This window comes from Marmota flaviventris, chromosome 1 (genome assembly GCF_047511675.1).
Source record: "Marmota flaviventris isolate mMarFla1 chromosome 1, mMarFla1.hap1, whole genome shotgun sequence".
Classification (NCBI taxonomy): Eukaryota; Metazoa; Chordata; class Mammalia; order Rodentia; family Sciuridae; genus Marmota; species Marmota flaviventris.
Window position 1 is genome coordinate 98,620,067 of NC_092498.1, and position 24,950 is coordinate 98,645,016.

The 24,950-nt window shown below is 36.4% G+C and overlaps 1 protein-coding gene across 5 annotated transcripts in view; it reads left to right on the plus strand.

The window, feature by feature from the left end:
* The window catches only part of Sugct (succinyl-CoA:glutarate-CoA transferase), a 709,004-nt gene that overhangs the window by 602,523 nt on the left and 81,531 nt on the right, over positions 1-24,950 (plus strand). For all 5 annotated transcript variants that reach the window (XR_011707951.1, XM_071614148.1, XM_071614152.1 and 2 more), the window contains one exon: positions 10,102-10,165. Coding sequence is in view for 4 of the 5 variants with exons in the window: in XM_071614148.1 (XP_071470249.1) it covers positions 10,102-10,165 (64 nt within the window). In the remaining variant the exon portion in view is untranslated. The remainder of the gene's footprint in view (positions 1-10,101; positions 10,166-24,950) is intronic.

The following is a 24,950-nucleotide window of genomic DNA, read 5'->3' on the forward strand; positions in this document are numbered from 1 at the left end:
GTGTGTGTGCTGTGACATCATTTCCTCTGTGGTTTCCTGATGCTGAAAATCTTTCCTGGTTAAACTTATATCATACTGTATCACGAGTGATAAAGAGTCTTAAACATATTTGGCATGCATGACGTTATTAAAGAAGAAATTAAGGAAGCAGATGTGCAGATGTTAATGCTTTGTTACATTATGCTGTCCCTCATATTTCTGTGGACTTTCTAAAGAAAAGCTTTACTATACCAAATAAGGTGATGCCTTATTGCAACTAGATTCCAAAGATTTAACTTCCATAGAATATATAGCACACTGCCATCAAGGAGACAAAGAGGAAGACATGTATTAAATATAACTTATATCTTACTATACCTGACTTTCTTAAGCAGCACTTGTGCCTGCAGGAGAAACGACAAAGTGCTAATGGCAATCATGTGGAGTCTTTGGTGTTGTCAATGTTCCTTTCTCCTTATGTGTGTGTCCCCCCCTCCCCTGACACCGCCATGTCAGGAACACTAGAATCTCAGCACAGTGGGAAAGGGCACTGAATACTTTAGATAGTGTAGTGTAGGAGAAAGATGGTAGGCTCTGCCATCATAAACTTTCCCCTTCTACTCATGTTGTCTTCTTCTATAAAATGGAAGCAATCTGGGCCACTGTGCAGATAAAATGAGACAGAGAATGCTAACTGCTGTCCTTAGTAGAAGGCAGGTGCCAGGGACCATCCTTTCACACTCATCCCTGCCCTTTATTCTCATCATACTTCTTAGATTGTCTAACCCTGACATGCCTTATTACAACTGGATTCAAAATTTACAAAAGCTATGCTCACTCAGAGCCCACATACTTTTCTTTGGTTACACCATGTTTTTGTCCAACGGAATATTTTACTCTTCAAATTCCTTCATTTCTTTGGTCCCCAAGAGATGAGAGTGATTCATGCTGGCATTGATTCATGTTTAAGTGACAATTTCTAGATCAATAAATGAATGTTAGTAAGAAAAAAAGTTTGGTTCGATGAATTTTGAAAAGGACCAAGAGCTGTTTTACTAAATAACATAGGTGGCTTCTGCCCCTCAGTCTGGACTCCTAAACCCCTATTAGAAATCTTAGGGGGCTGGGGATGTGGCTCAAGCGGTAGTGTGCTCGCCTGGCATGCGTGCGGCCTGGGTTCGATCCTCAGCACCACATACAAAGATGTTGTGTCCGCCGATGACTAAAAAAATAAACAAATATTAAAATTCACTCTCTCTTTAAAAAAAAAAAAAAGAAAGAAACCTTAGGGTCTCTGGGAGAAAAAAGGTCTATAACCAACCAGGAAGATGAGACATTTGAACCCTCCTGACCTGTTTTTAGAATTAAGCAAAAATCACAGTTTTCTCATTAGGCAATTGGAGAATTCCTAAGAATGAAGGAGTTACATGGTTCTCACTAGGTGAAGACAGCACACACAGTAGTTGCTTTGCTCACCACCTCTTGGAGTGGTTTCTCTTGCAGAGTTTTGCAGGCTCCTGTGCTGGAGGGGAAAGAGTGTTTTTTTTTTCCCCAGCTTTCACCAAAGTTTGTAGCAACTGGTTCTGGGATAATTTAATTAATGGCCCCACTGCCAAGGAGGATGGAATTAAAGATGTAAGTCTGGACTTCTAATATTCTGACTTTAAAGTTCATAAATCATCTTTACATTTCCCTGGGTTTTATTATTTTTCCTATTTTATTTAATAGTTGCTATTCTTTTTATTTCCTGGGCTAATTAATCTTGGAAAATATTGGAACCTCCAATTAAACCTGAGAAATATAATATAAAGAGAACACAATGATATCTGGAGGGCCTCTGTCCCTGACAGTATGGAGGACTAGAAGAATCCACTGGTACAGAGATGTGTAGAAAGCATTACACAGAGAATAAGCTGCAGCCAGCACTCTCTGCTTCTTGTCTTAGAACTTAGATTTTTATGTGTCATAAGAAATTGAGACAGAACGACTATCCCGAAGATGGATAGTAGATGGGAGATTAAATACAGAATTCAGACTAAAGCTTGAACATCCAACAGATAGTATTCTCAGTGGATGAACTAGATTAAAATCAAACAGAATTAAAAAAAATTAAATCTACATTCTAAAACCTGCACTGAAAATTGAAGAGGGAAGCAATAGAGATTCTGATTTGTTTTTGGCTTTGGCTCTTGTAGGAAAGATATAAAGGGAAATTCTCCCATGAGATGGCCTAGCCATAAACTTACTGTTCTGCATATAGGCAGGAATTAATTCCACTTGGGGCCCAAAAATGCTCAAGCAGAAAATTTAATTTGATGTGGTTCTATTTTGGTCCTATTTTCCTGAGCACTTGGAAAAAAATGCAAATCATCTCTGGATAAAACACAACTATACAACAGACAAATTAAATATTAGACACAGTAGAAGAAGGAACACAGTGAAAGAGAGAATTTATGATCTGGGACATAGACTTGAATAATTTTAGTTAGAATTCATCTCAGAGATACAGAGAACACAAATATAGGGGATGTAGAGACATACAGAATGATTAAGTCTAATATATAATTAATATATATTTAATATAAATGTAATTGAATTTAATAGAAAGGCTAGGGAGATTAGAGGCAATATTTGAACATGGTTGGGAATTTTTCATAATTTTTGGAGCCAGTGAGGTGGCCCATGCCTGCAATCCCAGTCACCCAGGAGGTTGAGGTCAGCTTTAGCAACCTAGCAAGACTTTATCTCACAATGAAAACTCAAAAGGTCTGGGAACATAGTTCAGTGGTAAAACACCCCTGGGTTCAGTTCCCAGTACTAAGAATAAAATAAATAAATAAATAAAGAAAGAACAGATTTTTAGAGGCACATTTCCTCTAATTCAAAAAGTCCTAAAGACTAACTAGATTAAATAAATATGTGATAAATTAAAGAAAGGAAAATTGAGGTCTAGTCTGATGGTGGTTAAGCTGTAGGAAACCAAAGATATACAGAAGATTTTTAAACCAGCCAGAGAAATAAATATGGATTACCTACAAAGCAATGACAATGAGACTTGTGGCTGACTTCTTGAGAACAACAGTGAATAATAGCATCTGTGGAATAATAACATCTGCCAACAGAGAATAATAGCTCAGAAATGTATAATCAGTACAACTTCTTTCAGAACAGAGGACAAACAAACTAACTTTCAGGAATATAACAACTAAGAGAATTTACTATGAGCAGATGACGAAGGAAATTCTAAATTATATTTTCCAGGAAGAGGGAATATAACCCTGAAAGAATACCTAAAATTAAAAACAAAAAAGTGAGGAAAAATTATGGAAAACATGAAGTAAGCTAAATATCATTGATTTTGAAAAATGGTATGACAGTGTCTAATTTTTCAATTAAAAAAGTATTAAACTCAATAGCATGTGACTATAGTTCCCAAAGTGCATCCTGAGGTGTCCATGGCATCCCAGTGAACAAGCAGGAGGCCCACAGGATGTTTTCAATTTCTAGGAAAAAAATGCAAACATCTGTTGGCCACAGCATAGTAGACCAGCTCAAGGCAGTTCAGTTTTAACACTGAGCCACACTGCTTGCCTTTCAATGACTTTTTCTCTTCTTGTGCTGCGAATGGAACCCAAGGCTTCTTATGTTAAATATGCAACTGTTCTACAGGTGAGCTTCCCCTCTAGCCCTTCAATGACATATCTGGCAATCTAGGTTTTTTTTTTAATATATTGCTATGAAAAAGAACAAGTACCAAGAGAAAATCAGTATGGAACAAAAAATAATGATTGAACTAGCTGATTTTACTCTAAGATTTGACAAGTTTTTCAGTACCTAGCATGGTCTTATGCTGTTAGATAGCAATTGTGGTAATTTAGAAAAGAAATAAAAATGTTATTTTTTTCTTTTAATTTGTATCCTATTACTTTTTTTCAAATGACTACTAAGTTAAGGCATAAATAATATTGTTTTCACCTAATTGTTGAAAAAACAAAATTAATATACTAAACAAAATGTTTCCCTTTTTGCCTGGTCACATTGAGAGGCTTTAAAAATACTGGGAACCAATAAAATTTGCAAACATCTATCATATAAGTTGGTAGGGGGATAACTAGATAGGTATTGTTTGACTTTTTATTGTGTTAAGCATGTAAGTTAAAATTGCTAGAGAAAAAGAATAGTTAAAATATGGAGTCTCTATCTTCCAAACTATTAAAAGTGAGAAAACAGTCTCAAACAATCCTTCACCAAGGTAAGATGGATTTTTTTTTTTTTTTGGTGAGGCAAAAAACAAGCACCAAATAAAGAAACTAAAATGAATTAAAATAGATCTGCAATCCCAATTCATACAAAGTGAGTTCTCCAGTTAAAAGGGAAAGATATAATAGGACAACTCCCTACAATTTTCTGTTTGCAAGAACCATACCTAAGACTTAAAATTCAGAAAGGTTGACTGTATGGACATAAAATGTATGAAGAAACTCCATACCAAAAATAAACTAGTATACCTTTCATAATGTTAGACATTATGGGACTTTATGCAAGTCACTTTTTAGCAATAAAAATTTTATCAGAAAGATATCATTATTCTCAAGTTGAAAAATATTGAACAATTTTAAGACAATAAATTCGACAACTTAGTAGAATGGTAAATTTCCTATAAAATTAGGTTTTTTAAATTTACTCCAGATGAAAGAGAAAAATCTGAGTTGTCCTATCCATAAAAATTTTAATTAATAATTAAATAATTTTTAATTATTAAAAATCTCACCAGGTAAGCACCAGCTCTAGGTCGTTTAAAAACAATTTCCCACTAGTTATAGAAAGACCAAGCAATTCCAACCTTTCACAAACACTTTCAGAAAATTAGAAAAGAAGGGTTATCTAACTCACTTATGAAATAGTTACTTTAGATACAAAAACCAAACAAGGACAATACAAGAAAGAAAAATTAAAGGTCAATATCATTCGTGAAAATTTATCCAAGAAAATTTTAAACAAAACATCTTAAAAATTAGTTTATTCTTGAAATGTAAGTTTGGTTAAATATTAGAAAATGTATTAATTTTTATGTTAACATATTAATGGATAAAAAAATGATTATTTCAGTAGATGGATAAAAATATTTTCTAAAAGTACACATCTAAAACAAAAGTTCTCATCAAACTAAAAATGGATTTCTTAACTCAACAAAGTATGCCTACAATATGTATACTCAATGATAAAACATTACACACATTTCCTTTAAAATTGGGAAGATAAAATAATTCTTTCTACCAACACTGTTCATCAATACATTGAAATTTGCAAGGCAGCACTGGAACTTGATAACTAAGTTTCTGAAAATGAATATATTTTGGAAATTCATAAAGCAATTTCATGTCTAGAGAACTCCAGGGATTTATTAAAAGCTTAAAACAAAGAAGACTTTCCTTCACCCCTATAAAATAATGAGACTGAAAAGAGATACCTACTACTTACCTGATTAATCCAACTTAATTTTTTAAATGCAATAAATATTTATTAAGCATCTATCAGACAGTGATAGACAACGGTCATGCTCTGGTCATATAGCAAAGGACAAAATGGATATTGTTATGTAACAGACTAATAAATACATTTAACTAAATATCTCCCATACAGGGCTGTGAACTTTCAGAGGGCACGGATCCTGCTTATTTGGTGACCTAGTTTTTTCTCAGCTCTTTACAATGCCTGGCACATTTGTATGAATCTAATACTTGTTATTAATTATTAGTCATTACTGTTAATCACCTAATCTATTTGTTGCATGAATATGTGAATGTGCCCCAAAGCCATACAGTTGCTACTTGGAAGATCCAGAGATTGGCCCAGTCTACTGACAATGGTGAAAGCAGTCACCCTTTCCTGTGAGCTTACCCTGGAGCTTGGCCTATGCTCAGCACTATACACTTGTCATCTCACTTAATCCTCAAACTCCTTAGAAAAAGATGTTATTATCCTTTTTTTAACTGGTAAGAATTCTGAACCTCAGAGAACTTAAGTGCCTTGCCCAACATCACCTGCTGGGTCTGTCCCCTTCAAAATCTGAGCTACTGTAGGCCCAAATCCTTCTCTTTTCACAGCAATTGTATGTGTAGTGCCAGAGGATCCTTGGCCACCTCCAAGGGAGCAGTTCAGTTTATTAACTAATTGGGCCTCCTGGTGCCAAGCAATCCGTTTGGCTGATTTTCTTTCCACACTGAATTGACTAATTTGTTTTACAGCAGTGACCACATCAGCTAGTTATTTTCATGGTAAATCAAATCATCCTTGTCCATTTCTTTGACTGTCTCCAACTGCCAGGAATCTGGCTAAGCACTGAGGGACAGGCATACCTAAACTATAACACTACTTATTAATTGTGAAATCATAGTTAAGGACTTAACTGCTTTAAGCTTTCTTTACATTTTCAGTAGAAGTGGAGTTCATACTAATTCCTGCCTTGTCTGCTTAATGAGGTGATTAAATCAAACAATTGTAAATAGCTCCTAATATAATGCCTGATCTCTCAGGAGTTTTGTTGTGCAGTAGCTGCTGTTATTAGATTTATTATTTGTAGTGTTAATCTCAATATTTAATTTCGGTATTATCTTTGTTCCAGTAAAGAGGCCTTTACTGACCTCCTTGACCTAGGTCATTTAACTTTCTTCCAATATAGGCAGAGTGAATTACTTGCCCCTTACTGGTTATTGCTCCTTTATTATGGAGTTTAAATTGTGTTGTAAAAAATTGGATCAAGTCTCTTATTCCCTACACTCTCTTCTAATTGCAGACACTTTTAGTATAAGTTCATTCATCTTTTTGCTAAGATGAATGAACTTACCCCTTCCACTGTGCCTAGCATATCAGTGTTATGGAGTTTACTGAATTGAATGAATAGGTCAAATGACTATTCACAGTGAATGGATTTGTCCATTCTCTTTTGTGCATTGTTGCTGGTGCCATTGATAGAATTACCTTGGTTATGATATGTGTGAAGACAATAAGTCTTGAACTAGATAGCTTGCTTTTAATAAAGATTTTCACTGTCTATACAGAGAGATCAATTTTTATTTATGGCACTTTTTTTTTTTTTTTTTTTTTTTGCTAGTGCTATATTACAGACTTTTTCTTCTGCTGTTCCTGCCATAGGACTTTATAAAAAGACTCCTTTACTTTTATTTAAACTTTTATTTCCCACATCACTTTAAGGTATACATTTTACTCTTTCTCCCTATCATTAATACATTACCATTTGACTCTATCATTAGGCTGTCAATCTGTAAAACCCTGGAGAAAGAAAGAGAGTCCTTATTTTAAATAGGCCTGATACTTTGCTAAAGAGGTTAGTGCACTATCTACAATTCTATTCTTGTCAAAAATAGGCTTTTGAAATTTTGAAGAGAAGAAATGAAATTTAGAAGAGCTACCAAACCATGAAAGATCTTGAAAGAATAAAAGAAGTAAAAAGGAAGGAGAAAACAGTATAATCCAGAGACATTGATTGACAAATAGACAAAGCTCTCTATAGAGTTCTAGGGAAGGTTCTTGCCTAATTTTGAAGTATCTGTGCAACAAGGAGTGCCCTGAGGCTAAAATCATGAAATTCACCCTAAGGAAAAATTTGTATTTCAGGGTTCCTAAAGATCAGGTCCTTAGTCCATTGTTAGTGGTCAGAAAAATGGAAATTGGAGCATTCACTGGGTAAGAAAAAGAAAGGGAAATATTTAGTGACCATTCTGAGAGAAATATTTTGCAGGTTGTGGGAGCAGGTAGTCCTTCCATTTCCAGTGACGTTTGGGTGTGACAATATGCCTGAAATAAAGCAGGAGAGATTTTTGTTGGGATTCAGACAGACCTCCTGGGTTCTCAGATACTCAAAACTGTTACTAAGCAGAATAGAATTTTCTTTACAAATGAGGCTGGCAAGTTTCCCAAGATTCTGAGTCTTAGGCAGGGACAGTACTGGTTTCCTGAGACAGCACTGCCACAGCCTCACTTGTGCTCTGGCACAATCTGACCCGATTCACAAATAAAGCCTATGTAATCTTATTAACCTCAGACTTTGTATAAAAAGTTCTTTCTGCAGATGGGAGCTCAGAGCAGCTCATTTGCTTCATAGTTGCACTCATTCTACAGCAAATGAGAACTGCAATCAACTTCTTTTGCCAAACATAAGAAGAATTTATAGTTTTACTTCAAACTGAATGGTTTTTGATGCAAAAGAATTGATAAGGCTAAAGTTTCATATTGAAAATATTACATACAGATAGTAATCAGGGTAGGGGAGAAGGAAGTACAGTTCCTTGCACTGCTTCCGTCGAAATTTTCAATCAACTGCAGATAGCTTTTGCTTAGCAAAACTTTGACGTATGTCCCTTGACCTTTACCAACTACCCTTTCACGTTTGACACTTAACATTTGCTACATGATTAAAATTCAGCGTTAATTAATTTCAACACTATCAGTTAAGTTAAATTTAGCTAAGAACACTCACTTTTGTCTTTTGTGAGTAGCACAGCAGTGTTATTACAAAGAGGTAGTCAGGAGGGCAACAGAGATACGAGAAGAGAAGAATGATTCAGTGTGCAGATAATTGTTTCGAGTGAAATTTAGCTTGGTATTTTTGTTCCTGTCCTCAGTAGAACTGAGATTTAGCACCTCCCGCTGGCATTTAGCCCCCACCGTCATGCAGAAGGAGGCTGTGCTGGGTGGATGCTGAGAACGAGCCACACCAGAATTAAATTATAGCACAGTTCTAACACTGGCAAGAATTTTCTCTGGCCAGCTCTTGGGTACAAACCTGGTGATCCCAAAAATGAGGCAAGGCATTGCTTGAAAGGATCTCCATATGGTGTGTGGTATCATCTTCAATAAGGGAGAGTGACATGGTTGTTTAAAGAGCATGGCCCCCAAAGTGCTCACCATTCCCAAAGAAAACAGTGGAAGCCAGAATATTGAGCCATAATATAGTTGTAGTTCTGTGCTTAAAAAGGTCATCTATGAAATTATATTATTGATAACTTATTCCATAGAACAACAACAACAAAAGATTATTAGAATGAATAAAACCCTTGAAATTTGACCTCTTTCACTGAGTGTTCCAAGTGGAAAAAACAAAGCAAAGCAAAACAAACATTTTTATTAGCTTCTGTCTTCCATATTCGTTTACTCTGTGAAGAGGTTATAATAAGAATGTGGATAGGCATTTCTTGCTTTTACCTGAAGCTCAAAATGCTACACAATACCTTCAACTATTACTCTTTGCAGTGAAATTGTGGTCCATAAATTTATTGAGCCACTGAAGTACTTTTATCCTTTAGATGCACATACAGCCCTTCACTGGGTTGAGAGTATAGGTCAAATACAATTTATATGCAAATTGCTGATATGTGGCTTGCTGAAGATCTATTACTAGATATTAAGTTCTTTGACATAGTATACTCACGTATCCCCCAATTGTTTATAAAAAACAAAACAAAGCAATTTTGTAGCATTCAAATATCATAAAACATTTTGCCTCCAGTAATTCAACTTTGTTTTCTTCTGGGTTTCCAGTCACCTGGCTTTGCTGCTATACTTTGCTGCTATACTTCTGTGTTCTTCCATCTCCAGCAGTCACTGGGCCCCCTGGACACCAATTCAGCTTTCAAATTGGGCCGGCTCCCCACATCTTCCCTGAATACACTTCTAAGAATTCATTGCCACCCGTATGGACTCCCCTGGTCTCAGGACCCCCATCCTGCCTTGCTGTAGTGACCTTGGCTCACCTGCCATTGAAATGATACAGGAAAAGACTGAGTTTTAATATTCAAGGAGCATACATAGATGACCGTGCTGGAAAGAATCATCCACTATGTCTTGGAACAAATAATATTTTTTTGAAGAGTGGGAAGATTTTATACAAATGTGGTTTTCTAGTTCTTGGATCTTCTGGTCTTTTTCAATTTTACTTGGTGGATAATAAGAAGAAATTGAATTTGAATATTTATTTTCAAATGAAAATTTATACATCTCTATATTTTACAATATTTTCCTTCAATGTAGCCACCAACATATCTTAAGATTGAAAGTAGTTTTATGTTATAAAATATTTTTCTCTTGTTTTTCCATTTTAAGGTGCTACACAATGGCCTCATTATGGAAATGAAGCATCCGACTGTGGGGAAGATTTCAGTCCCAGGTTTGAAAATGTTTGTTATTTTCCATGACACCGTCCTTCATTGATTGTCCTACATGCTATTTCCTGCAGGTACCTAGTGTTTCCCTAAACAACTTATCAAGGCATTATCCAAGCTTATAATTCTGGATAAAAGGGGAACCCTAGGTCCAGACCATAGGAATGTATACTGAGACCACAGAGCTGTGTCTTAGCTCTGTGGAATGTCTGATTGCCTCAGTGACAAAAAATGTTTATATTTCCTCACTCTGTTTTGTGTAGATATGTACACACAAAAGTACCTTATGTAATTACCAACTATAGATAATAATAAATATTGCACATATTAAGAAATATAGTAGGATTCATATGAGAATGAGAGAGGAAAACAGGCGAGAGAGAAATGATCTTTTTTATTTCAGAACTGTGGTTTAGGGTATGGATCTTGGCTTTGCAAGTCGAGAAACTAAATGTTTTCATTAAACCCAGAATAGATTGAATTTTTTAAAGTTGACTCATACCAGACAAACTCACCAAAGACTGCTGCTTAAGTCAAAATGCCAACATTTTCATTTCCAGAGGTGGTCTCTTCCTGGTAGTTAGGAGCCTCATGCCCACTCTCAGAAGATCCTGGTGGGTGGTTCAACCAAACTGTAGTGAGAGCTTATGAGCAGTGTACTGCCCCACCTGATTGATTTCATTATAACATCACCACCTTTCATATCTGTTGTCTCTTTCCTTTGGGCATTGCAGGAAAAATACTCCATGTTCTTATTCATTTTAATCTTTATTTTCTAGACGGTATGTAAAGCATACATTTATAATTTATTTTCTTCTTATAGAGGAGAATGGAATTAGCTAGGATATAACTTTTTGTTGAAGCTCTTTCCTAGTCCCTTTTTTGAAATTTGGATAGTCTTAGTCACCTCATTCAAATGGCACAGAGCATGTGCTTCTGCAGGTACCTGACCTCACTTGTTGAATAACAGTTACTGTTAATTTCATTCTAAGTATAATCTAATTCTAAGACTTGGGGTCAGCTTGACAATTTCCCACAACATTATGATAATGACCTCTGGTAAGCAGAAAGAATATGGAGAGGCAAGAATAATGAACAGAGCAAGTTGAAAGAGACAATGTGAAGTACTGGTGTGTAAGGAATGTTGTGTGTGGATTTAGAAGATAACTAGGAGGCTAAGTTCACATTGCCATAGGGACATGCATACGGTATAGAAAGGTGGTGGAAATGTGTTGATAAAAGTAAAAATGCTCATTCATTCATTCACAGTACTGAATATTTACTGTGTGCTTTGAGTCCTGGGAATTAAAAAAATAAACCGGACTACTTGGCCTCTGGCCATGTGGAGACTGTGATCAATGAAAATATAACTAACAAATGTTTATAACGGCAAAGAAAGGAAAGGATCTTGTGCTGTCACAGAGAAAAATGGGACAAAGTGAGGGCCTTAGGTAATTTGAATGGTCAGAAAAAGCCTCTTTGAGAGGCTGGCTGATAAACATGAGACTGAAGGATACAAAGGAGTTGGTATTTGAATAATATGGGAAGAGCATTCCAAGCAGAGGGAACAGAATATGAAAAGATTCCAAGGCAGAAAAGAGCTGGGTGTGTTTTAAGCCAATATGAAGGAGCAAGGAGAGGAGCAAGAGGCAGGAAATGAGATGAAGAGATGCAGAGGCTTGAGGTCCCACCAAGACTGGGTTTATCTTAATTTTAAGTAGAAGAGTGAAAAGGCACAATCCACAACTTAAGGAAGAAGGGAGTAAAGTCAGGAAGTTATTACAGGTGTAGATGATGATCTCATAAATTAGGGTCATAGAAATAGAGATAAAGAGAAGGGGGTTTATCAAAATAAGGACTGTAATCATAGTGCTTTCAGTCTGAGGAGACTTTAAATGGCATTTTGTCCAGTAGTTTTAATGTTTTAAGAGTTGAATTGATTTTCCAAATGAAATCTAGATAACTAAAACACATTGAAGCAGAAATTTGATGATTGATAGGTTAGCACTTTAATTGTTTAACTTTCCTACTTTGACCCTACCATGATTCTCCAAACATCTCTTTGTGAAACCATAGGCCCCAAGCTACAATTCAAGAATCACTGATTTAACTTAACCCTATGCATTTAAAAATGAGGTCATCCAGTCATTGGTATCCCCAGTGCATTAGAAGAAAAGCAAATTGTTAACATGATAGTGAGAGAAAAGGCAAGTCAGTGGCCAACCTAGAATTAATTAATTGGATGTAACACTTTATCCATCAACCAAATTTTTACTGCCTTTCATGGTAAAGGAATGAAGACCCAATGTGAGGAAAGTGGAAAATGATATGGTTTAAATCTGAGGTGCTCCCCAAAAGCTAACATGTGAAGCAATACAAGAAGGTTCAGAGAAAAAACGATGAGGTTATGAGATCCTTAACCCAATCAGTGAATTAGTCACCCAATGGGATTAATTGGGTGGTGACTGAAGGCAGGTGGGGTGTGGCTGATGGAGGCCAGGCATTGGGGTCATGGCTTTGGGGTATATATTTGTATTTGCCTAGTGGAGATTTCACTCTCTGCTCCCTGGTCATCACGTGGGCTGCTTCCCTTTACCACACTCTACCTCCATGATGTCCTGCCTCACCTCAAGCCCCAAGGAATGGAGCCTGCTGTCTATGGGCTGAGACCTCGAAAACTGTAAGCCCCCAAATAAACTTTTTCTCCTCTACAGTGGTGCTGGTTGGGTCTTTCAGTCATAGCAGTGGAAAAGCTGACTAAAATAGAAAACTAATTTTTTTTCTCCTAGAATCCTGGTGGAGAATACCCATTTTGCTCATATTATACATATATCAGGTAACTATTGTCACAATAATACTGTGTAATAAAGAACCACAAAATTTTAATGGCATTCAAACATAAGCACTTATTTATTCTGTGCTTGTAGATCAGCTGGGTGGCTCCATTCCTCACTGCAGGGTGAGCTCAGTTTTGCTGTGTGTTGCTCATGGTCTTGTGGCAAACGCTGAAGAACAAGAGGGCAAGCAGAAATCATGATGCCACATAAGTTGTTGGAGTGGAACCAGGAAAACTTTCTGACTGCAGTCTGTTTGTCCAAAGCAAGTTTGGGGTTCTATCCAAAGAAGTAGAAAAATATATGTGACTCTTTTGAAAAGAAACTTCAGTTATCTGATAAAGGGCATGAGCACAAGGAAAGTAGTAAATAATTAGGACCAAACATTCACTGCATGAAATTCTCATCTTGATAGAAAACTTTTTTTTTTTAAATCTCCCTTTGGAAAATCCTATTTTTTGTCTCTTTAAATTCTATAAAATTTAGGCATCTTTTTGGTATGTCTTTCTTATTGCCTTAGCTTATATTCTTCCTATAGACTTATCAATAAAATATCTGAATTCTTCAATTTGAGATGAAATGGCTATGTTAGTTTTTGAATTAGAATATAAGTGTCTCAGCTGGATTCAGTAATGCACATTTATAATCCCAGTGGCTTAGGAAGCTGAAGCAAGAGGATCCCAAGTACAAAGCCTCAGCAACTTAGCAAGGCCCTGTCTGAAAATAAAATATAAGAAAGAATTGTGGATGTGGCTCAGTGGTTCAGGGCCTCTGGGTTCAATTCCCAGTACTAAAAACAAAGAATATTAGTGTCTCTTGAGGGCAGTACATGTGGATTCCTCATAAAGGGGAATGACAATTCTGCTTATAGACATCAGATAAGAAGATGCTATTCTGTCTTCTAATTCAGTATATTACAGTAAGAGACCACTTGGGATAAGAGATACTAAATGCAATGGAAATTTATCAATAATTAAATTAATTTTTTTGAGGATTATACCTTACATGATTTTTATTTATGATAGCTCTGCTTCTCTTTGTGAGGGATGTTTGCATTGGAGATTTCATGAATGCTATAGAATTTACTCAGATTCTCCCATAATGCCTCAATGACAGGAGTCTACCAATGCAGGAAACCAAGGTGAAGTTAAATATAACTTTATACTACACTATTTTCTGGTTGTGTTGTAGAGAGAGACATTTTGAATTCATAAGTGTAGTTCTATAGATTTACACATATTCCTGCATCTTCATATTTATAGTAAAAAAATCCTTATTAAACATTACTAAATTCTACTTATTTATATTCCTTTTCTTATTAATGAATTCTGAGATATACTGAATTTTCTATACATCGTACTAAATTGCTTGAAGCATTTTGTATTTTAGCTATTATTTGAAATGTGTCTCTTGAAGAACAGCAATAACACTCATGCAGTATTTATTGGTGCCTTGATTGGAGCTATATAAATCCATATTGCATTCCTCAAGTTAGACCTCCTATACAGGAGCCCTTGGTTAATACCTTAAAGGTACTAGTCAACCAATGTTTGAAATACTTTGATCAGGAATGATAAATTACTTCTTCAAATCCTTTTGACTGCTTAAAACAATAATTTTAACCATTTAGTACATGTCTCAATATTTGTAATCATTACCAATATTAAAATACAGCAAGCAGTATGATCTCAACAATTTCCTTAATTAGTTCATGTCTATTGTGAACACTCACTTTTCATATAATTTTCTACCACTTTTATCCTTAAAGAAATAAAAAAGAAATGGCATTTGTGTATGTAGATGACATAGTTAAAGCATAAAAACTAGTTAGTGTTCATCAATTATTTCTAAATATAACTTGTAGTTATGCTAATACTTTTGTTCTTAATTTCATATATTATTCATTAAAGCTCTCTCATTTGAGCTTTAAAGTGTATTATGCAGTTAAAGGTGAACAAATCCTGAGAAAAATTATCAATGGGAGTATAACACATGTCACATCTCTCTTTGCCAAGCTTATATTATCTGGTGTTCTAAGAGTCCTACTCCAAGAAGGGAGTAGATGTTAGTTTGAGCTTACCATTGGTTTAGTTTATTAACTTAGATACAAGTATCAGCGCAGTAAACACTTTGCACTAATTTTCTCATCATCAACTAGTATAACCTGGTACAGCTAGTATAACCTGGTACTTTGTTCTGGTACTTTGTTTTTTGGCAAGAAAGCTGGATGGGCACAGTCCCTCATGGAGTTTGTGGGAAGCAGACATGAACAATAGATATGGAAAAGGAGGACAAGTGTTTCCATGGAGAACCAGAGGCTGCCAGACAATGCTCTGGGACCACAGACCAGGAAGCCTTACCTAGTGTGTAGACTGAGGAAAGGTTTCCCTGAGAGGTGACATGTAAATAAACACTTGAACACTGAGTGTGAGGCACCCTGGAGGTGCTGAGAAAACTCTCCATAGAGAAAGTGGGAGGGGGCAGGCTCACAATTACCCTGGAGGGGGAGCCAGAGGCCTGAAGAATAAGATCTAAAATAAGGCTCATGGCCAAGTTAAGAACACATTGTTGATTTCAAAGCTATCTCGGCTGAGGTTTCTTAGTGTCCTGCTGGAGGGGTGAAAGTGGGATCTAGAAATGGAGCTTGAACAGGAACCTTGATGCTGGTTTGGCAGATATTCCCATAGATTGATTTTAGGAGTAATTTCTATCTTTGTGGGAAAACTCGTAATTTCTTAAATTTTAAACTACAAAATTGATTAAAAAAAAAACCACCCAAAACATATGTTTAATAAGTACTGAGATAAATAGGCATATTAACATTCCTAATAAAACATTTCTGCAATAAGAAATCAGTCACTATATAAATGTCACCTTATTCATCCCTGGAGTGGATTTTGCATAAATTATCACATTCCAAAGGACTGCCAATTTCCACTGAGCTATCCATCATTTGCATCTTCTTTGATAATACCATTGACCATTGGCCTTTTAGCCAGAGTGAAGCATGCTGTCCTTCCACATACCATGGAGATGCCAAAATAGTCTTGGTGTTGAGTTCCAAACTTCAAAGGATGTCACTGAAATAGAGTTTGATGGGTAGCTCTAAAGTTTCTCACCTGGACCTTTTTCATATACTTCCCGGTAAATGCACACGGTAGTTATTGGATCCCAACTGCACAAGTGGGAAGCACACATTGGTGAGCCTGTTAGTGCTCTGGAGATGACACAGTCTTCTAATTATGTGAAAGAAGTCTAAATTGAATTGCTTTCACCTGCTGGTCCATTGATCTGTGTTTTTCAAAAACCAGCTCCAAACTCCTATAAGTAAAATGTTTCTTAAGCTGTTTTCCCTGTAGTGTTTTAATATTCACAGTTAGAACCTACATTGATTTTTGGCCAGTAGGTGTTAGATGAAGGCAGAGTAGTCATCATAATGGATTCATGCAGGTAGAACCCAATTATTGAAATATTGATGGTTGAATTTTGAGTTGAATTTTTAAGAAGCTAAGTTACTTCATAATTTGATTATCTGACATACTGTATTTCTGAATGTTTTCCAAGACCTTTTATAAATGGTGATCTAAAACCCCTTTCTGGGTTTGAGACAGTATGCTTTCCTAAGCTTGTGGAGAGCAAATGTGCTATCATTTAAAGTCCCATCAGAATCCTCTACTCCAACTTTAAAAAGTCTTCTGGATGATGATTAGTATCAAAACCTATTAGAGCTGGGAATATAGCTCAGTTTGTAGAGTGTTTGCCTCACATGCACAACGCCCAGGGTTCAATCCTCAGCATCACACACACAAAAGATGATTTGTGACAAATGTATACAGTATACATTTTTTTTATAAACAGACTTGCTACCTAAAGAAACATTCTGAAAATTATTTAACTTTTTTACTTTGTTTTCAGTTTGAAGAATGTACAATAAATGGAGTGACCACCTAGACTCTTCCATGGTTACAAATCTTCCTCTTCTGGGCTACCCAGTTCTTCACCTTGCCCTGTTATTTTTAGCTTTTTTTCCCCCTCTTCCTGTTAGATAGAAAATTAGATAATGTTTCTGAAATCACATATCCTCAAAGTGCAGTTAAATTTATATAATGGATAGCAGCAATGGGGAAAGCTGTCACAAATCTCACTGGGGAAAAAGAAAAATTAAGAGGAACCAAGGTTCCAGCTTATATCCCTCCATAAAAATTTAAATATGTTGGTCCTTAGAAGGAATTCAAAGTAAAACCAATGGGAGAATGAGAAGTAAGATAAGTTATTTCTTCCAGGTAGAAAGGCCTTTCAGATGACAACAGGAAAAGTGTGTAAAGTTTTCATGTTGTATGTAGTGCATAATCTGTCTTCTAGAAAGAGCATATTCCTTCAGGGATCAGGGTATGCTGCAAAAAGAGGAAAGAGATGAAAGGAAGTCTGTCAACAGAACGAGAGAAAGCTGGCAGGGAAGTGAATTTGCAAAGCGACTAGCCATGGTACTTCCCGAAGTCCTTAATTATTTTCAACATTATTAAACCCTGAACCCATGGCAGGATACTAAGAGTGAAATCAATCAGTGTATTCTCAGGGGATTTGACACTGAGGGCCTGTAGCCTTCTCTGGAAGTCTTGTTACAGTGAGACAAGACCTTAGACATTGTTCCCATTCAATGAGAAATGAAAAGCGCAGTGACTTTCCTTCCTAGGAGAGCTAGGAGGAAGCAGAGGAGGCATGAATCCCATCCCCAGGAATGTCTTCCATCAGGAACCAGAGAAGCTCTGAGAGCCAAATTACTGTCGCTGGTATGACTTAGGATCTCCATCAACTATGCTTATCTGTGCCATGAGGAAGAAATATTTTGTGAGACCTGGACTTTCACTCTCAGGGAATTCATGTTCTGTAAGTTGGGACTGGGAAAGTGGCCAAGAACTCAGTTGTATCTGTTAAACTTGTGTCCTCATCAACCAGACCCTAACGGGGTTTCCTGATAAGTGACTAACCAACAAGGAAATCCTTGTTGCAGATTAGCCCTAAGTTATCAATCGATTTCTGGGATGCAGAGTTGTTTTCACTATGAGGAAGTGATATATAAGCTAAAGAATTTTCCTGGATGAATATTTAATTGGATTTATACATTCTTTGGGATTTCTTTTTTTAACTATCACTATGCAAAATAATCCCTAAGTTTAGAGGTATGTTTGAAATAATCTAAGGGGATCACTGAAATGTCCAGCCAAATAGAGAAATCAAAACTAAAACAAAATAAGAAGGAACAGGAAGAGTGGAAGTCTGCATGATTGTCAAAGTTTCTTTTTTATTGTCCTAAAAGATGGGTCAAACTTCTTTCTGGCATCAGTTCTTGAATCTCTGTTGTTTTAGCTGTAGCCAACTCTCATTGGTACTTGAAGGAATTTTTTTCTGGATCAGATTTATATACTGACTTCTGGTGGGTCTTTAGGGAATAAATTAAATTAATTAAATGTAATTAGGTATATAAACCCTTTGGAGAAATTAAAGTTGATATCATGTAGTAGTAAAATACAAAAGTTTTAAAATCTCCCAGTTTAGACTTCTATGCCATGGAATTTACTTGGATAATCAGGAAGATACATTATCTTTGCCTCCAAATGGCTTCTACCTGGACTGAGTTGCTTGCCTCCATTGCTGAGTTTATTTGTGGTTGGAAACGAGTCATTTTAGTCCTCCCCAGAGGGAAGAGTGGCTCTGCTTTTCTCCAGTAGCATTGCCAAGAAGGGACACAATGGTGCATCCAAAGATGACAGTTGGGCTGAATTCCATAGCTAAATTGTTTTCTTTAGATAGAAATCCTTAACATTTCAAGACATATATATATATTCCTGTTAAGAATACCTAGCCAGAGAAAATATTAAAAGAATAAACCGTATATTTAAAAAAGATTTTAAAAGATCATTGTTTAATTTTAACTAAGCACACAGTGTTAATATTAAAAAGAGATGTTGGTGGGGTGAAGAAATTGTAGGTAAAGGGTTAAACAAAATCTTCCAACACCCAAACCCTTGGGGACTGCTGAGGCTCTATGGGCCTCATTGCTTATCTCCTAGCTTGAGCTTACGTTGTCTTCTGAGTGTGTCCATTGTGTATCAGCTTTAATGACATAATATCTACTTGTTTTCACATGTTAACCTGGCTACAGAATTAGCACTCATTGTGTTTCTGAGTTTATCCTCTTAGTAGGATAGAAGGAGAGAAGGCCTCAGGGGCCTTGAACTCATTTCCCAGTCTGTCCTTCATCTAGATATCATGTGAGTCATAGAAGGCTGAGTGACTCTCAGAGTGGGTATCCCCTTGGTCTAACTACTCAGAGTCCTTGTGTCTATTAAGAGTGTATACAATAGCCAAGTTATAGAACCAACCCAGGTAACTGTCAACAGATGATTGAATAAAGAAAACATAGCATATATACACAATGGAGTTCTGCTCAGCCACTAAGAAGAGTGAAATTATGTCATTTGCTACTAAATAGATGGAACTGGAGGACATCATGCATGAAATAAGGCAGAATAATAAAGTCAAGGGTCAAAGTTTTTTTTTTTCTCAGCAGAAACTAGAGAGAAGAAATTCTAAAGGGGGGATTTCATGAAAATGGAAGGGAGAAAAGTAGTCTGGAGAAAGGGGATCTGAGAGATGGAGAAAGGGAGGGAAAGGGGAAGAAGTGCAGAATAAAACCAACCCAACTATGCCAAACACATGCAAGAGTGTATCACAATGAATCTCGCTTTTTTGTATAACCTACCAACTAACAAAATAAATAAATAGTAGAGTAGGGGAAGAGTGTTCATGGAGAGGGAAGAAAGGAGGCAAAGGGGAAGTGCTAGGGAATGCAGTGGACCAAATTATGTTATGTGCATTTGTGCTTATGTCACAATGAATCCCACTATTACATGTGATTATAATGCCCTAATTCAATTTTTTGAAGTGTTTCTAAGAACTTTGGTTATTTCGAGAAGCAATAAACTTTGCAAAACCATTAAGCAAAAACTTAAATTCAGTTAAAAATGAAAAAAAGTAGTTAATATAAACATTTTAGTAATGTGCAGAGAGTGCATGATGAAATAAGAAAGCCACCAACATGCCACAGCCACAGCAAGCTAGAAAAGCACTACCCCATATGGCTGTAAAGACTGTCCTCAACTGTTTGCCTCCTTAAGACTGAATCTGCTTTCTCCATCTTATGGACCTTCAGGTTAATGTGTGACCTTAGATAATTCACTTTACTTTCTAGTGTCTTTAATGGGACAAACTTTTTTTTAAAATCTCTTTCCATTTAAAGGAAACATATAATTCATTGTATTGCATATAAATATATTTTGTGAATAGATTTTAATGGCATCATTGCTATGGAATATTCAAATTTGAAAGCAGATGTAAGTCAACATCTCTTGAGTACTCCCCTATATATGGTGCAAATGCAAGCATATTATATGTACAATTTATTTAATCTCCAGGTCAATTCAGAAAGCCGTAAATTATTGTGTCCATTTCACAGCTGAGAAAAATGGACCCTTGTTATATATTGCTAACTGAATGTTAGTATAGCAATTTAGACCCAGGTCTGGATATTTCTAAGAAATCTGTCTTCTTCTAGCCAAAAAGGAAAGTTAAGCTGATTATTGACAGTATTTTACCTTACAACTCTAGTCTCTAATTTAAAGGTAGCTGAGTATAGTTTTGTTTGAAGATCAGCTTAGAAAATTATTTAACTAATGCTTAAATTTCAAGAATTTAAACTTAGATTGAGTCTATCTCCTTTCTGGAATAAGTTTGTGCTTTTGAAAGTCTATAATTGTGTTTCTATTTTTTTTTAAAGCCATCAGAAAATGTATTGCTAGGCCATTTTGATAGTCTCAAGGGCATATAAGTGCAAACGCACCAAAACATGTGGATTACATTTCCCTCAAGTTGTACTGTTTTCACAAATTAACAGAAATGCAGTTTGGAAGAGGGGAAAAAAGAGAAATGTTTGGGATGTATATGCAGATTTCAATCATCAAAAGACCCAAGATGTTAAGCAGCCACCCCAACTTACCCCTTTGCTTTGTATTTGACCTGGATGCTTTGTCTTTGCAGTGATCTGCTTATGGCCCTGGGGCTGAGTTGGGAAATTTCCACTTGTGGGTTTTGTTTTAAAGTTAGAGCCTGATTTTCTTTGAGAAACATTAATAAAACTGCAAACAATGATTTATTGGTATAAGAAAGTTAAGATGATTTTTTTTTCTGAGCATGTGGTTGATAGCATTATCAGAGCAAGAGTTTAAAAATTAATTAGTAACAAATATTGTGCTTCCTAGAATAGTCAAAGACACAAAAGTAAAATGGTTGTTGTCAGGGACTGAGTGTAGTGGATAGGGAGTCAATGTTTTATACAGACTCCCAGTTTGGGAAGAAGACAAAATTCTGGAGATGGAGGACAGTGATTGTTGCATAACAATGTGAATGTACTCAATGCCACTTACACTAAAAATTGTTGACAAAGTACATTTTATGTTATGTGTGTGTGTGTATCTACAATACACATATGATTAGTAAGAAAAATTAATTTGCTTTTGTTTTCACCTATACACCTGATATGCATATATGGTGTGCATACAAGATAGGGTAGGTTCTAGAGACCTGAGATCAAAACTACACATTGTGATTTCTAATTAGAGATAATTAACAGTCTAATCTGACTCAATAGTATCTTTATTTTTTGCACTACAAGATCAAATTCTTATCTCATTGCAACTTACAGTAATCAAATAATAGTATATGCCAAGTACTTAGCACATAGAAGGAGTAAGTGGAAGCTCTTGTAGATAATTAATGAATTTTTTAACAGCATTTACAGTAGCAAAGAGTCTTGGGTAAAAATAAAACTAGCCACCTTATTAGTTATTTTTTAACCATGAAACATCAAAATAATCATGTGTATTTCTCTAAGAATTAAACAAGAACAATTTTTGGTTTGTTTTAAAAAAATGTTGATTTAGTATTTACTCTGTGCCATATGCTGACTGATAGATAAGCAGCCCAGAAAAAGGGCACATCATGGAGACCAATCAAATGAAATGCACTGAGGACAGGGAGATCCTGAGACTGTTGCCGTCACATCTGTGTGAAGCTGAACTGACTCCTTTATCTGTTTTCTTACTAGAAGATCTTGGATGAATATTTTATATATAAAGTGAGTGGACACCACATAGTGCAAAAGTGTCCTCACAAAACAGTTTTCTCTGACAGATCATGCAGGTGAAAATAATAATTCAGAGTTCATGGATTAAAGTGTCACAGCTTTTTCAGGGAACATTAGAGGAGGACCATGACCAGTGCAGCATTTCCAAAATGTACCTTGGAGGATGCCCAGGTTCTTGAATTGGTTAGTGATAATTGTTCCTCCAAGTAATGACCATATAGCGAAACATCTTTGGAAGACTGCATTAGACAAAGGTAAATGGGTTTTCTTTACCTTCACATTTCTCAAAATGTTGACATTCTCAGATGTGTCTATGCTTCCAGGAGAGGGGTACAGAATGCCACGTTTCCTTAAGTTATTTGACAGTTGAGTCCTTTCTCTCCCTAGAGCTTTTATGAAGATCCTGAGGAAAAGTGATTTGTGGGTTACCCCACCAGGAACATGTGTCCCTTGGAGCTGCATAAGACAAGTTGTAATGGCCATTTACTGGAGAAATTGGCCAGTTTACACAAACAAAGTGAGAGGAAGCCAAATGAAACTGACTCTCCTCCAAGGGTCAGGATTTCTCCTGTTTTTTGTTTTTGTTTTAGCTCAAGGGACCAAGGATCCTGAGGTACATTAGAAGGGGGTCCATGAGGGCTGACCACTAGGGAACAGTGGGCAGGAGCATGCCCAGGGAGGGTGGTAGGAGCCCATGAGGCCAAGAGATCATGGGGAAGGGGTGCAGTGCTTTCTCTCCTAATGGGCTCAGCCCCCACCAGTGAGAGTGCCATTTGACAATGAAAAGCATTAATAAGAAATAGATGGAGGGCAATGCTGAAGTGCAGATCAGGAATAGCTCACACGGTGATGCTCTTGCACTAGAAGCAAAAACTATCCTGGGATCTGAAGAAATCACTTAAGAAGAGAATGCTTTCTCTTCAGTGAGCCTCAGTAAAGCTGCACTAGGAGAATTCTGCACAATTGTTCCTACTCTAGCTTAGAAAATGGAGTTGATTAAGTGGAAGGCAACTTTAAAATGTGACAAAGATGATGAGGTGATTAAGGGGTAGGATTTAAGTGGCAAGATGTGGAAAAATTAAGATGTGTGACTGAGTAGCAGTGACAGTGGGGTATATGATAGCTGCCTATAAATACCCAATTAATTGCCTAATGTGGCAAATGAAAAGAAACAGGCTTCAACCACCAAAAAGGAAACTTGATTTGGAGAATATTAGGGAATTTGTATTTAACAGGAAGGGTGATTTGACTGCCATTATACAGAAAATCAGTTGAGTTATTTGGGTAAAGATTCAAGATGATACTTCACTTCCTTATAATATCCTGGTGTCAACAAGATATTTTTCTTTGAAAAGGATGTATATCATTCTTAATGTCTGTTCAGAGCAGAAATTGAAGAATAGAGGAAAAATGTTTAATTTGCTACAAGGTGTTGTGATTGGTGATAATGCTCAGGGTTGCTTTAACCCTCCAGGTATGTTTTCCCTTAGGCTGAATTATACCAATATCTTGGGTGATATGAATCATAGAATATCTAGACATTGTGTTATGCTGTATATGAAGCTACACCTTATCACATAAACCATACCAAAGACAATTAACATAAGGGGCATTTGACAAAACTACTTAACTCTTAGTGAGCTCAATAATGCACTAGGTGCTTTACAAATATATCTAATAATCACATAAATACTCTGAAAAATGCATTCGTATCCCCATTTTACAGATGAGTAAACTGATCCTTGGGGAAATTAAATAGCCTGACGGAGAACTTGCACTTCATTTTGAGTTACTTAAAAAAAAAAAAAATCCATGCCCTGTTACTGTGATGCTATACTGCCTCCTGAAGGCATTTTTGATCATCATTTTATGAACTTCAGACCAATGGCTTAGTATGTATGAAGCACTCCTGAGAAAAAACTCGTTTGCTTGTGTTTGAGCGTGGGGGATCACTAAAGGCATTACTCACACTTAACCCAGATAACACTATGGCAGGACATCAGCCAGCCACTTTCCTCTAGCTGTGCAGATAGGCAAGGATAGGAGAAAGGGCGGCTGGCTCCCATCCCCTGAGCATTTATAGGGAGGAGAACTGCCAGATCTAAAAAGCAGCATCCAGATTTGATTATAACTCCTCTTTGTGGGCTTTGAAGCTTTTTGTTATTTCTTCCTTTGCCTCATGGACTTCAGATCTATTTTCACATAAACAGAAATGATTCCTCCTTTCTGAGCACTTCATTTTTGATGGCATCATGGAATGTCCCAGGAAGGGGGGCATGGGACCAATTATAAAGGAGAAATTCCTCTTTGGCTTGCATGTTTATATGAAAATGCCAAAGCCATCAGCTGCTGCGACAGCAGGCCCAGGGTGAGCCTTTTCCCCAACTGTCTTACAGCAACTACGCAGCAGGGGGAGATCACTCTAGTAGGCCTCATTAGAAGATGATAAATAAAAGAAATTGTTCCTCCCGAAGTGTCATCCTGCATTCGTGACTTGTGCAAGAAGTTTAGGAAGTCTGCGCCTCTCTCTATATATTTTATTCTAGTAAGAAGTGCCCAAATTATAAGCATGGAAATGATAACTCAAATTCCAACCACTCTCTATTAAATGCCCTATCTTGGCTTACTACTGAGGAAATTTTCCTTGAATAGAGAGAATGTAGATTGAAAAAAAATTAATTTCACATTCCTATTTATGGGACATTTGAGACAAACAGTCCATCAGTGTTACTGTTACCTCATTCACCTTTTTTA